The 15129-nt window shown below is 41.5% G+C and overlaps 1 protein-coding gene across 1 annotated transcript; it reads left to right on the forward strand.

Moving 5' to 3' along the window:
• Positions 1-8263: 8263 nt before the first annotated feature.
• LOC123475979 lies at positions 8264-9786 on the forward strand. Its single transcript, XM_045179243.1, has 3 exons — positions 8264-9090; positions 9153-9340; positions 9407-9786. The coding sequence occupies exons 1-3, from the start codon at positions 8264-8266 to the stop codon at positions 9784-9786; spliced, it is 1395 nt and encodes a 464-aa protein (XP_045035178.1).
• Positions 9787-15129: the final 5343 nt, after the last annotated feature.

Here is a 15129-nt window from a genome sequence, read left to right on the forward strand (position 1 = left end):
TTTATGCTTTTTAAATGAATTATTTAAAGAAAAAAAATGCGTTCGAAAATGTAGAAAACAGCCCCCCGAAAACACTTGGAAATTGTCGCAACATCGTCCAAAAAAACTTTTTTTTTAAATAAAAAATGCATAAAAATACGTCAAATAAATGCATATTTTTACGCTTTTTAAATGCATTATTTAACGCTTAAAAATGCATTTAAAAAGTTAGAAAACTGACCCCCAAAAACACTTGACAATTTTCCAAACATTGTCCACAAAATCGTTTCTTTTCCAATAAAGAAATCCAAAATAATACGATATCTAAACGCATAATTTTTACGCTTTTTAAATTCATTATTATAAGTAAAAAAATGCGTCCAGAAGGATGGAAAACATCCCCCAAAGACTTGGCTCAAAATGCGTCAAGAAAATGCGAATTTTAAAGTTAAAAAACGCGTCTTGTAGGATGAAAAACGCCCCTCGAAGATTTAGCTCCAAATGCGTCAAGAAAATGCATATTTGAACGTTAAAATAAGCATTTAAACTATCAATAAAAAACCAATGCATTTAATATGCCTTTTAAATGCATTTTTTTTCTGACGATTTTTCGACTCAAAATAACTACTAGGGATCCGTGAAGAACTAGGTGTCGTACCGGGGTTAACATATGACAATAAAAGAGATTCATCATGTCCACCTGAGGAGGAGTGTTGGTTTTATCCCATGCGCACCATCTAGACATGATGTGGCACCACTGTATGCTCTGTCGTCTGCTATCTTAAAACCACGCTTCTTGTCCGTCTTACGGTTCTTCAACTATCACAAATTCCTACAGATCCACCCAATCTGGAAATAATAATGATAAAAATATTGTAAATTTAGTCATAAGAATTAACTTTAAAGCATAATCTTCTCCTGCTTTGTAATCGCAATGTCAACACAAAATCCCTCCTTGCCATTCCAATGCAACCCAACAATTTAGTGGTGACTTTGTGTATTCCATAGAGTGCGTTACCTATTGTAAACATAACATTAGAATGAGGTAAAGTATAAAGTAATTTAACAAATCTAAATATTTATACGTACCAAACCTTTCACAACCATTATCCCATTGGAAATTTTCATGGCACAATAGTCTCTCAGGTAACCTTCTACAAATTTAACATGAGAATCTAAGCTTTTCAGACTTTCAATTGGCTTCCCATCCAGTTTACACTTCCGATAGATTAAATATTAGAATAGTTAATTTCGATCTGTTTTCTTCACTAGAGACTTTAAGTACTCTTCCTGGGTAGGAAACAATACTGACCATTCTTAATCCGATGTTAATTTTAGGTCGGTTCACGTCGTAAATGCGTTATAAGTTACATGAGATTGGTCCATGGTTGGAAAAATATTAGAATGTGGTTTTTCAAAAACCAAATCAATTCCATCCTGGGCCATGCTTAGGAAGTTGAGTTTTAACGATACATGTATCCCGCTACTAAACCAATGTCGATACAATTTCGAACCTTTGCTGTTGTTCGATATCGACTAGGCAATAATAATCCAACGTCCAAAAACCCAAATTTCAACGATGTATATATCCCAATATTTATCCAATGTCAATACAATTTCGAATTTTTGCTGCTGTTCGATATCGAAATGCCAATAGTACCCCAAAGTAAGAAACCCACGTTTAAACGATATATGTATCCATGTACTGATCTAATGTTGTTACAATTTCAAATTTTTGCTCCTGTTCGATATCGAAATGCCAGTTTCCAACCAAATTCCGAAATTACTCCGGAAAAAATATTAAATGATATGTATAGAAATAGGTAAGTGGATAAAGCGTCTGAATGATGAAGTTGTTGCATAGTGGCAGAGTTGGGCGGAGCGCGCTCTGAGCGAGAGCGAAAAAAAACTCGCTCGCGTTTTTCACTGAGCGACGAGCGAGAGCCGCTCAATTTGAAAAAATACGAGCTTGAGCTTGAGCGAAGACCTACTGAGAGACTCGCTCGAACCCTAACGCCATCTACCAGTCAGCAATAGAACCATTTTATTCAAACTTAACACGCAATCTATGAACAAAAAAGGTTTATTTAGAAACTATGGAAATAAAAGGTATTTTAATTACACCGTCCCTGGTTCTCTAAAAGACCTTTATCGTTTTCCGACAATTAAACAGATATTTATGTAAGTAAATTCATTAATAAAGCTTTGCATCTGATCCGAAAGCCAATAACAATAACATTTCATTGCTTACTTATAGAGAATACAACAGCGTGCTACCATCATCGGCTGCATGTGAACATCTGTTCAGCACTGCTGGATTCATTTTTGTTCCAAAACGTTCGAATTTATTGGACAGTAATTTTGACAAACTAGTATTCTTAAAACAGAATGGAATTTCTTCTGGAAACTGGCAACTTTGCCCATCAAAAACTTGCGTTCAACTTAAGAACAAGAAAATACAAGTTTTTGATCCAGACTATTTTTTTTAGCAAAGAGCGAGAGCGAAAATTAAGCTAGAGTGCGCTCAATTATTTTTTTGGCGAGCTAGAGCGGAAATCCGCTCACTTTGAGGTACTGAGCGTAAAGCTCAGAGTGCGCTCGTGTTTCATTGAGCTATGCCCAACTCTGTATAGTGGTCTAGGGTTCAAATCCGGCAAATCCGGCTAGGTTTGTCATTACTTTATATTACGATGAAGGAAGCTATTGTTTTGTTTTAGACTACTATTTAATTTTTGATGTTGGAATGTTTAATGTGTGTCCAATGTTGTTTTGCGCTATTATTGGCTGCAAATCGAAATCGCACATCGGCCCGTGTCATTTCCAACTTGAGTCGCCAAACCTTGTATATTTCTGTTATGCCACTATTGATAAATTAATCCCGAAAAAACACTGCTCGCCAATGTTCTACCAAAATACATTTATAACATTGGCTAGGTGTTCAATTTTTAACATTGATACAATGTTGTTTTTTGCTGTTATTGGCTGAAGGTCAGAATCGCACATCGGCCCATGTCATTTCCAACTTGAGTCGCCAAACCTTGTTTATTTCTGTTATGCCAATATTGATAAATTAATCCCGGATCAACACTGATCGCCGGTGTTCAACCAAAATACATGTGTAATATTGGCATAGCAGAAATGGACAAGGTTTGGCCACTCAAGTTGGAAATGACCCGGGCCGATGTGCGATTCTGATCCTGAACCAATAGCCGATTCTGCATCGGCAACAACATTGGACCAAAATAAAATTTCTACCCTAACATACTCATAAAAAGAATTTGGTGTTTCCTTATGCTACCCGATTGCCCGACCCGATAATGACAATAACGAGTAATGGAAAGACTCTGCTTTGTATTGCAGAAATCGTTCTACTTAGCCGGGGGGTAGGGGAGTCTACCGATAATAAGTCTACACTTTTTTCCAGACATTTAATACCTAGGGCAAAAAAAATGTGTCATGACTGACATTACCCAACCCTCCTTATGATGGTTATGCGCCAAAACCGCCCTACCTCTCCTTAAAAAGGTAAACTATTAATATTTTCTACCCAAAGATGGCTTTTTCAAAATAAATTGGTGTTCCCCTTTTTGTGCAGGATACTGTACGTTCCTTCGGGAGATGGTAGAAAAGGCCCGATATGGTCCATCCCAAGGGTATGGAAAAAAAGGCGTACTGGGCGCAGGTATGGACATTAGCTTTCCTTCTCTACAACCTGATGTCGGTTTACTGAACTGGCAGATTCTGCACGAAGACACATAAGATTTTATCAAATTCCAGGACCCTTTCCACGAGTACCTTTCTGACAATTTATGATATGTTTTGGTGATCCTCATATGACCGGCAGAGGGACAGTCATGACAGGCGCTCAGTACCTCTCTTCTTAGAAATGAAGGGACTACCAATAGGTGCTTCCGTCCGGCTTGGTAGTTCTTTCGGTACTATACGTCCTTTTTCATACGAATATATCATTCTTAGCAGCTCCGTCTTCTCTTAACTACATTCTGATGATTCTTATCGCTTTATCGTCGCGTTGAAGCAGAGCGATTTGTTTGGGAGGATGAAAGCTTCCTACCGCGGTGCAGCACATAGCCTCCGGAAGTTCTGTCTGCTCTGATTCTCAGACAGAGAAGCGGGAGAGGGCATCAGTTACGACGTTCAAGTGGCATTTGACATGTTTTATTTGGGTTTGAAATTCTTATAACGCCAGAATCCAGCAAGCATACTTCCCGTCTATGTCCTTTTTTTAGTTGTCAGTGAAAAGGGTGAAAACCCTTTCGTACACATATGGTTTCAATTTATCAAAAGCCCATACTAGAGCGAGGCTTTCTAAGGCATTGCTATGATAATTCATTTCCGCTTTCGAGGTTTTTCTACTGATAAATATTATCGGCCGTTCGATTTTCTCTTTTACTCGATTTAGTGCCGCTCCAAGACCATATTTACTGGCATCGGTCTTGAGGAAAAAGTCGCCACCATCATCGTCGTGGGCCAGAGTCGGGGCTGCGAGGATGGCATCTTGGATTCTTCTCATAGCTTGTTGATGTTCTAGTTTTTATTCCCAGGAAATTTCTTTCTTTAGCAACTAATGTAAGGGCGCCACCATGAGAGAAAATTGATAAATGAACCTGCGATAATACGAGGCTAGCCCAATAAAGCTTTTCAGAGACGTGGCATCCACTGTCGTTGGAAACTTGTCAATGGCAGTTATCTTTTGTGGGTCTGTTGGGAGTCCTTCGCCATCCGATGACCCAGAAATTTCACGTGTGGGACGTAAAAGTTGCCTTTTTTACGCTGAGCGTTGTTTAAGGGTTCTGAAAGGCAGTAAGGACCGCTTCTAACCGCATTTGGTCTTTCTTAAAGTTAGACCCGAACACCAAGATGTCGTCTATATATGCTAGATATTGTGTCCATTTCAAGTTGAGTAGTGCGTGGAGAGGGTGCAGGAGATTTACAAAGCCCGAAGGAAAGGTACTTGGTACTTGAACTGGTAGAGACCATCTGTAGTAACAAATGCTGTTTTTTCCCGTTCTTCGTGATGAACAGGAACCTACCAGAATGCATTCTTTATGTCCATAGAACTTTAGATTACTGCGCCGGCTTCCCTTTGGATAAGGTTGTCAGGTCTGGGTATTGGGTATACGTCTTTTTTAGTGACTTGATTTACTGGTGTGTAATCTACGCAAAACCGTAGATTGCTGTCCTTCTTTTTTATTAAGAACATGTTGGCGCTCCAAAGACAGACGGATATTTTTATGTTCCCTTTAGACAGCATGCTTTCCACTTGCTCGGCTACTATTTAACGCTCGTACGTGGAGAAGCGCCGATGTCGTGCACTTATAGGATACGCGTCTTCTGTGTTGATACGATGAGCATGACCGTCGTCTACTCCGATTTTTTCCTCATTAGAGAAGCATCCGGCGTATTTGTCAAGTACTTTATAGAGTTCAGTTCTCTGTTCTTCCGTGATATATGCCTGGCTTGTCATTTTCTATTTCATTTCGTCTGGTAGGAACATGTCTTCTCGTTTATTAGGGTCCCACATATTTCGTTAACGTTACCCGTTTCTTCGTCCACCTCCATGGACTAATCCAGGTTAGCTTCTGACGTTTTTTAAGTAACAAGGGTTTATTGGTAAAGTTTGTAATTGGAACGCGAACGTGTTTTCCTTCTATTTTCACCAGGCAGTGTGGTACTATGCATTCTCTGTCGTGGAAGGCTGAATGAGCCCTCTAAGCATTACCGTTTCGCTCATTGTTTCTTCGATGTTTATGTTGACGAATTTCATCGTCTTAGCGGGAATGACGCATGATTCCATCACGTATTCTTCGGCTTGTACGGATGGCAAGGTGGATGAGAGAGTGATTGTCGCTAGCACTCCGTTACCATCGTCCAATTTTTCTTTTATTAGTCTTCCGTCTGGGTTCATTGGGGGTTTTTGGTAAATAACTCTGGTAAGACGATGGCTTCCATTTGAAATCGACCCCGGATACTCGCTCTCACACCAACGTTACTCTCTCCCATCCAGTCAACTCCTAAAATCAGAGGGAACAAAGCTTGATCTACCACCCTTACTTTCTGCAGATTTTCCACCTGGCCCTTTAATCTAATCGTCAGCGGGATTTCTCCTGCTATTGAAACGCGTTCTTTATTCAACCCCAACAGAGTTCCACCCACTAGATTTTCATCTTTTAATAAATTCTAGATCAATTTCTTCTCTATCACACTGAACATAGCTCCTGTGTCGACCATTGCTCTCACAGGCCCAACTCGTGCAATGTGGACTTCGATAAGCGCCATGTTAGTCCGTTTGAGGATTTTTTTTCTCGTTTATTGCCGCTCCTGCCTCAGTGGGTCGGCTTCCCCGTTTTCCGAGTTGGGAAGCGGGAGTTTAGAAGAGAGCAATCGCGTGTGACGTCCAAATACGCTACATTTGTAACACTGTATTTTATTTCTGGTTCCCGGAGGACTACGTTCGAATATTACTTGCTTTGGTGTCGATTTTACTGGCCCAGGTGAAGGGGGTTGGTTTGCGTTACGGGTCAAAAGATCTACCTGATTGCTGATTGTTAAGTGCTTCCACTACTTGTGAAAGCGAGCGGTCGCGGTCGAAGGTTGAAGGTGGAGAACCTACGCCAGTAATAGCCTCAGTTGAGTTGGTCGGAGATTCGCTGATAGCTTCTAGCCGACGTAATTAAGCAAGGCGCTGACTGTGGCTGGCGGATTTCCCTTTCATCACGGAGCATATTTCTAAACAGTATCCTCCGCGGAAAAGATAGGGGGCTAATTACGCATCGTTAATGGGGATGGCCCTCCGACGGCACAATTGGATCATGTTGAGAACATAAGCGGATCCAGTTTCATTTGGTAATTGTTTCCTTTCTTCTACCAGTTTTTGCCACTGGCTTTCTGTTAGTTAAATTTCAAAGGTTCCGCGTAGACTATCTAGCCAATCGTCCCATAGAGGTAGATTTATCCCAATTTTATGATGCCAGGTGTGAGCTTTTCCAAATAAGGAACATATGGCGACCCTTCTGTTATCCGGGTTGTTGGAGATAAGCAAACTGAGTATCTCTAATATGAATGTGGCAATATGGCTCTCCCCCCCCCCAATCTGAAAAGCGGGAAAGTGCCTTCTGCAGGGGATCTCTCGTGTGTGTGTGTCACGGTTGACAGGTAAGAGTGTCCTATTGACTGAATATATATATTTGAGCTTAATAAAGAACCTCAGTATCTGATCACATATGGCCTAGACTGGGTACTCCCTTCCTGTATACATAAGTAGTTTCAACAGGTTATGGGTCCAGACATGATTCTTGTACATCGTCGAAACAAAAAAAACCAATTTTAGATAAAAATTAAGTTTTAATTAGATTAATCCTTCTAGAAATGTTTGAATATTGTTGCTAAAATAGTAATGGTGATTTGATCTAATCCAAAACAGATTTTGTTCAACAATTAATTTAAAAAATGTAGTAACACATTGGTGACAGGGGTTTGCTGAAGCACTTTTGAGATAACTATGTGATAAGTAAGGGCTTCCCTCCTATACAAATCTGATAGAATCCACTTAGCACAAACTCAATCCGCTAAGCATGATTTGGCCCCACTGTCGCCAAAAACGGGATTCGGATATCGAGGAATTGAGCCGACTTCGATCACGCCCACGTTAAATCATGATATATTTTTTAGATAAAAGAAAAAATTAAATTTATTCTCCTTTGCCTCTACCACCTAAAGGACTGCTCCACCCTCAACCTACGAACTACAACGAACAACCCGAGTACTTCCCTGAGTGTGCAAACCCTGGCCAAGCCCAAATATGGAGAAAGATGGACGCCGCCATACAGGATTGTACTTTGACGGGACAAACTTTGACTCATGGCAATTTGGGATGAAACTCGCCCTACAGAGTGATGAGCTCTGGCTGGTAGCAAACAGCACTGAAGCAAAACCTGAAACGGTAAGAATATACATACCTCTAATCTTTTGGAAGCCAATCCACCCAATTTGTCTAATTGAGAACCCAGAGATCTTTCCCTTTGGTTTGTGAGATTTTCTACATGCTGTGCATGTAAGGTGTTCCACATGTGGTCATGTGAGTCATGAGGTTTTTCTACATACGTTGTATGTAAGGTGTTCCACATGTGGGTCATGTGAGGAAGAGAACGCCACATTATAAGATATGTGAGATGGAAATCAACATCAAGCCTTGACCATCTCCCTCTTTTCTTCCCCAGAATCAGAACACCGCGGGAGAGGTAATAAATGGAGCCGCAATCGCTGCATGGGAGAAGAAGAACACCACGGCGATGAAAACATTTATGCAGCTATCAAGGAGGAACAGTCGAGAACCTTAATGTCCTGCAACTCAGCCCAAGAGATGTGGACTAGGCTTGAGACCGAATATATAGAAGCCGCTGTTGACAGTGCACCTATGTTGTGGAGCAAGTTCTATGGCAGTAAATTCCAACCAGGTCAAAGTGTGATGGGATTCATCACGGAAGTGGAGCAGGTAGTCTCTCGACTAAGAGGTATCAACATTGTCATTGAAGATGACCAAATCATAGCCAAGATCCTTATGTCACTTCCATCGAGTCTGAAGTTGAGCTTTGGAGTGGCATGGGATAGTGCCCCTGCTGCAGAGAAGACGCTCAAGAAATTAACTACCCGCCTTGTAAGATTGGAAAAGAGTATGAAGCAGCAAAGTGAAGAGGAAAGAGAAGGAACATCTGATGCGGCCTTCTTTAGCAACAACAATGCCTGCCCAGCAATAGAAGAACAGGCTCAGGGTCACCGACAGGATAATCAAGGAGGAAACCCTGGAAAGGAAAAGAAAAGGGAATGCTGGGAATTTGGCGAGTCCAATCACATTCGAGCCAAATGCCGAGCCTACAAGCGCCGCCTGGAAGACGAACAAGAAGAACGGGAACGTAAGCGGAGAAGATATGATGAGAGGGATCGGAGAGATGACAAAGGACCATGGAGGACCGATAACAAGGACCGGAGGCATGATGACAGAGATAGAAAGAAAGATAGCAGAAACCGGCGTGAAGACAACAAAGATCGTAGGGGATTCAGCTACAAATCATCGACGAGCAATAATGCTAATAAGTATGTTTAACTGAAGCTTAATCATTACTTTCTGCCCTGCTTTCTATCACCTTCTTTTAAAGACCAACAGAGTGGTACGCAGACAGTGGAGCTACCCAGCACATGTCAGACAACAGATCACTCCTCGCCAATTTCGTACCTGTTGGAGCAGACAAATGGACTGTGTGCGGAATAGGAGAAGCAAGGCTCGCTGTCGCAGGGCAAGGAGACGTCAAAGTAACCGCCACTGTAAATGGAAAGACACTCTTTGGTATAATTGAAAAGTTCTCCCCATGTAATAAGACTGACAGCTTATTAACCAATGACCCAATTACAGGAACGATGAGGGGAGTACTTTATGTCCCCGGTTTAGGCATCAACCTATACTCAATTTGTCATGCTACTGCTGCGTGTCTTGATGTGTTCTTCACCAACAACACTGTCTCCCTCTCAAGGGATGGAGTCGTCATTATGGAGGGAAGGCGATCTGAGGAGAAGGCACTTTATCGCTTGGATATAGAAGCCGAAGAACATAACCCCAAAACTGAAAGAGCACTAAATGCCACTCAAGTCGAGCCCTTGTCTCTCTGGCACCAACGCTTCGGCCACGTGAACTTTAAGACACTCCTTAAGATGGCATCGATTGAAACGCAACAGGTCTGGCACTCTTCAATGATCAACCCCACTCAGCTACCCACTGCCGTGGGTGCCTCCTAGGAAAGATGCACCGTGCCCCTTTCCCCTCCACTCACACCAGAGCAACCCGAGTTGGCCAGGTTATTCACTCGGATGTGTATGGCCCTATGGAAGTAGCTACACCAACTGGAGCACGATATTATGTAGTCTTTAAAGATGACTACTCGGGTTGGTGTGAAGTCCGACTAATCCAACGGAAATCTGAAGTACCAGCAGCATTCAAGAGATTCACTGGAAAACTGAAGTCTGAGACCGGAAAAGAAGCAAAAACCTTGAGGTCTGATGGAGGCGGAGAGTTTTGCAGCAACGACTTCTGAGATTGGCTGGCAAACTCTGGGATAATCCATCGGATTACCCCTCCCTACACGCCACAACTGAATGGAGTCAGTGAACGCGCAAACCGGACTATTGTTGAATCAGCCAGAAGCCAAATGTACGGGAAGAATGTCCCCCTTGAACTTTGGGGCCTCGCCGTTCAATGCGCCACCTACGAAAAGAACCGCTCCATTTACAGCACTAACAATGTCACCCCATATCAGCTCTGGTACGGGAGAGAACCTGATGTTTCCAACCTCAAAGTATTTGAATGTCTCGCTTTTGTTCACATACCTGCTGAGAAGAGAAAGAAGCTTCAGCCAAAAGCGACCCAGGGAATGATGGTGGGCTACTGCAAGGGATCCTCTGCTCTCTATAGGATCTGGGACCCCTCTGCTAGAAAACTCATCACCAGCAGAGATGTAATCTTCGAAGAGGGATCTAATTTTGAAAGCCCAATGGCTACAGTGGAAACAGATTACTACTAAATTTTCCTGCAGCAGCCAGTGGTAATGTGTTGTTGTATAAATCCCATGAAGCGGATTATTTATTAACTGCCTTAACATTAGGAAATCGGCACTGATGATGAACGCAGAGCCACCTGGTGACAAAGCCGAAGCTGGTGACCTGGATCCTGCCCAAGGTGACGCTAACCCAGATAGACATGGAGAACAAATGGATGATAATCAACCTGTAAATGAACCTCAAGGGGACGATGATGATGGCAGCAATGACGAGCAACTCTATGATGACCCATCATATGGATTTGAAAATCACCCTCATCATGTCCCACCTCCAGCCGTACCCCTCCGACGATCAACACGAATCCAGAAACAAACAGAGGAGCTTCAACGCTACAGAGGGTATCAAGCACACCGAGAAACTGATGGAGCCGCTCACCCACCACCAAAGACCACCAAAGACCTACGGCAAACAAGGACAGATCTCTCCAGGAAGCACTGCTATCAGAAGAAGGAGACTTATGGAAAGCAGCTGTAGAGGATGAGTACGCCTCTCTCATGAAGAATGGTACATGGGAAGTTGTTCCCCTACCTCCTGGACGTGGTACAGTAAAATGCAGATGGGTATTCGAGATTAAACCTGGGTATGAAGGAGTCCCGGAGCTCTACAAAGAAAGACTAGTAGCAAAAGGCTTTGCCCAAAAGTATGAAGTCGACTACAATGAGACCTTTGCCCCAGTTGTCAAGCTCCCAACACTCAGAACTATCCTTGCCCTGGTTGCCGCCAATGACTTGAAAGTCCTGCAACTCGATGTCAAAACGGCATTCCTTTACGGCCGACTAGACGAAGAGATATATATGCGCCAGCCAGAAGGGTACGTAGTAGAAGGACGCAAAAATGAAGTATGTCGCCTTATCAAGAGTATTTACGGGCTGAAGCAAGCGCCAAGAGCTTGGAACATTAAATTGAATGACGTCATCACCAGGTGCGGCCTTATCCGCTCCCAAGAAGACCAATGCCTCTACTACCGCCTTCAAGGGGAGGATTGGCTGGCAGCTCTCTTTTTCGTCGATGATGCCTTCATTTGCGGCACCAGTCAGACAGCCATAAAGGGCCTTGCCAATCACCTGAAGAAAAAAATCGAGATCCGTACCTTTACCTGCGGGACGCTTCCTCGGCCTTACAATAAATACTAACAGGAACAAAAAGGAGCTTAGCATTTCACAACCTGACTATGTTTACAACCTGATAAAAAGGTTCCGAATGGAGAACTGTCATCCCAGAGGTAACCCCAGCTGAACCAGGTCTAAAACTCTGTTCGGATATGGCACCAAAGAATGAAAAGGATGTAGCAAAAATAATAAATGTTCCTTATCAAAAAGCAGTAGGAGCCCTACTTTATTTCTCCACCACAACAAGACCCGGTATCGCATATGCAGTAAGCAAAGTTAAGCAGTTTAGCCAAAATCCAGGGATCCAGCACTGGACAGCCGTGAAACGAATCATCCGTTATCTCGTCGGAACCCGAAATTATGGTATTGTCTTCTCCCCCAAGAAGGAAGGAGGTGTAACTGGCTTTACGGATGCTGACCTTATTGGAGACCTGGATGACAGGAAGTCTACCTCTGGGTGTGTTTTCCTTTGCAACGGAGGAGCCACCTCTTGGTTCAGCTGCAAGAAAGAATGTACGTCCATCTCCACGACTGAAGCAGAATTCGTAGCAGGGAGCGAGTCAGCCAGGGAGACAACCTGGATCATAGCACTCCTCAAAGAAATTGGCCAGAGAGGATCAGAGCCAATACCGCTATTTTGTGACAACCAAGGAGCCATACGTGTAGCCAATAATCCAGATTTTTACAAGAAAATGAAACATATAGACATCAGGTACCACTATATCTAGCAAGCGCTAACCACAGGAGTGATTCAGACGTACTATGTCGACTCGAAAAACCAAGTTGCAGATATCCTCACGAAACCCCTGCCCTCTACAAGCTTCAAGTACCTCAGAGACAAATTAGGGGTGATGGACACGACTCCTATCTAAAACGAAGTTACAGCCAGACCAGCTATTCACTTCGACCCTATAATACTCTCCCGTTTCCCTAGAATGAATTATTGACTTGCATGTTCTCACCTGTGAGTTATACTAAATGTTGTGACTTGTGGCTAGCTAGCTCCTCCAGCTTTTACTTTAACATCCCCCCATATTAACTGTTTAATTAGTCAGAGCTGATAGCTCAGTTTGAGGGGAGCTGTTGGAGATAAGCAAACTGAGTATCTCTAATATGAATAAGGCAATGTGGCTTCTCCCCCCCCCCAAGCTGAAAAGCGGGGAAGTGCCTTCTGCAGGGGATCTCTCGTGTGTGTGTGTCACGGTTGACAGGTAAGAGTGTCCTATTGCCTGAATATATATATTTGAGCTTAATAAAGAACCTCCGCATCTGGTCACATATGGCCTAGACTGCGTACTACCTTCCTGTATACATAACTAATTCCAACACGGGTTTTGCCAACCTTCTGCTAAAGGTTTATGGTTGACTAACTGTGGCCAGCCCTGAAATGATTCGCCGTTTGAACCTGTGTATTTAATGGCGTAGCCCAGCGTGTTCTGGACTATTATGGCTGGGGCTGGGGCGGGAATCATGGTTACGGCCACGGCCGGCGCAGCTAGTAGTCTTTTCACCATGGTCGCAAGCACGTCTTGTTATTATAGCATTTATTATTGCTGTATATGTAGCTGCTGTTGTTGCTGTTGTTTACGGACCACCAAGTTGGCGACGGCTGTGTTTTAGGGAATTTTGATCCATTATAATATTTTAAACGATGGGTTTCACTACCGGTTTATTTTCACACCGACTTGGATGACAGTTACAGCATTCGTTACACTGTCTTTGGTTTGGAGTGCATATGTACTTTTTACCGGAGGTCAATCTGCAACTGCAGCTTGATTGCATCATGGCCTACTTAAGAAACTTCAATGACTTCAAACAACTTTTTTGACGTTGGGACAGTTTAATGGCGGTAATTGCGGAACAGAGCATTATTATTAGTTATTCTGTAATAGCGATTTACGTTTACGTAATGTAAAGAAATTTTTAATGAGGCCCAAATGTTTTGTAAAATATTGTGGCAGCAAAAATTATGGGGATATTCAAAGCAATGTTACTTTCCATTTGAAGTAGTTATATACAGTCATGCGTGGAAGTTTCTTTAGCAGGCAAATGGGTCTATATCCTTCTATTTCTTTTTGATGGAGGGGATAGTTTGGTGCCTACCGTACCCCTTTATGCTATTCCTATTTCTCTTTCTTTGCAACCCGCGAAAAAAGTGCAAAATTAAAAGTAGGAAAATTGACTGAAACGTAGAGGAAGAGAAGAATGGAAAAAAACGAGGGTATGGTAGGCACCATAGTATCCCTTCCGTCAAAACAAAATGAAAAGATATAGACCCATTTGCCTGCTAAAGAAACTTGCACGCATGACTGTATGTAGTGAGCATTTCGAACAGGGTTATTTTCTTTTTCTAGGAAAGATAATGGTTATCAAGATTATAGACGTTTAAAGAGAGATGCAGTACCAACATATTATATTCAAAAACAAGGTATGCTATATCAACTAATTTTATGAGATGCTGTCATTCAATATTCTGACTTCTTTAATTTACAATTCATAGGTACCAACGCTTTCACAACAAGATGGATTTCAACGTGTTTTACATATTCTCAAAAGAAAAGTATAAAAAATAAAAAGCTAAGTAATTTCCGAACAGCCATTCCACACACTGTTTTACATACCAATTTACTAATGAGTAGTAAAATTAAAAGTACGTCTGTAAGAGAAGAAAGTAAAGTTTCCATTCACTCATCTGTGGTATATTCTGATGGGCAATGTTACTTTATTTCATTATTACTAATGGTTCTTAGTTCTTATGTTAGTTTGAGGTGATGGACTGCCAGATTATAAATGTTGACACTAACACGTTAGTTAATGAAGTAATGGATATTCAATCACAGGACTTATCTACATCTTCAAATGAGGTAATATTAACACTACAACTGAAAACTGGAGTTATTCAAATTTTTATTTATAATGAGTTCCACTCACATAATCAGACTGAGACTAATAATGCTGAAAATATCAAACGAATGGATATTACAATAGATTACTTATCCATATATTCAAAAGAGGTGAAATTATCACTAAAACTTTAAATAGCTGTTGTTTTTATTTTTTATTTTTAAGAATGAGTTTATCTCTATCACTGATATTGAAACAAATGATTCTCAAGTTAATCAAGTTATGGATATTACATCAGTAGATTCATGTACTGCTTTAAATGAGGTGAATTTGTTGAAAGAACTATAAATTTAAGTTATTAAAAAATTTATTTTATCAGAGTGAGATGGACTCAAATATTGTGAATGGCAACAATATTTTTGATAAAATGACTCAAGTTATTGAAAGACAATCAAATAACTCATCAAGTACAACGAATATAAACTCCAACATGGTAGATGCCTGGGTATATGCAAAATATTCTAATACAAAATATTATTTAACAATATTCAACAATATTTTTTTTACCTAT

This window comes from Daphnia magna, linkage group LG9 (assembly GCF_020631705.1).
Source record: "Daphnia magna isolate NIES linkage group LG9, ASM2063170v1.1, whole genome shotgun sequence".
Taxonomy (NCBI): domain Eukaryota; kingdom Metazoa; phylum Arthropoda; class Branchiopoda; order Diplostraca; family Daphniidae; genus Daphnia; species Daphnia magna.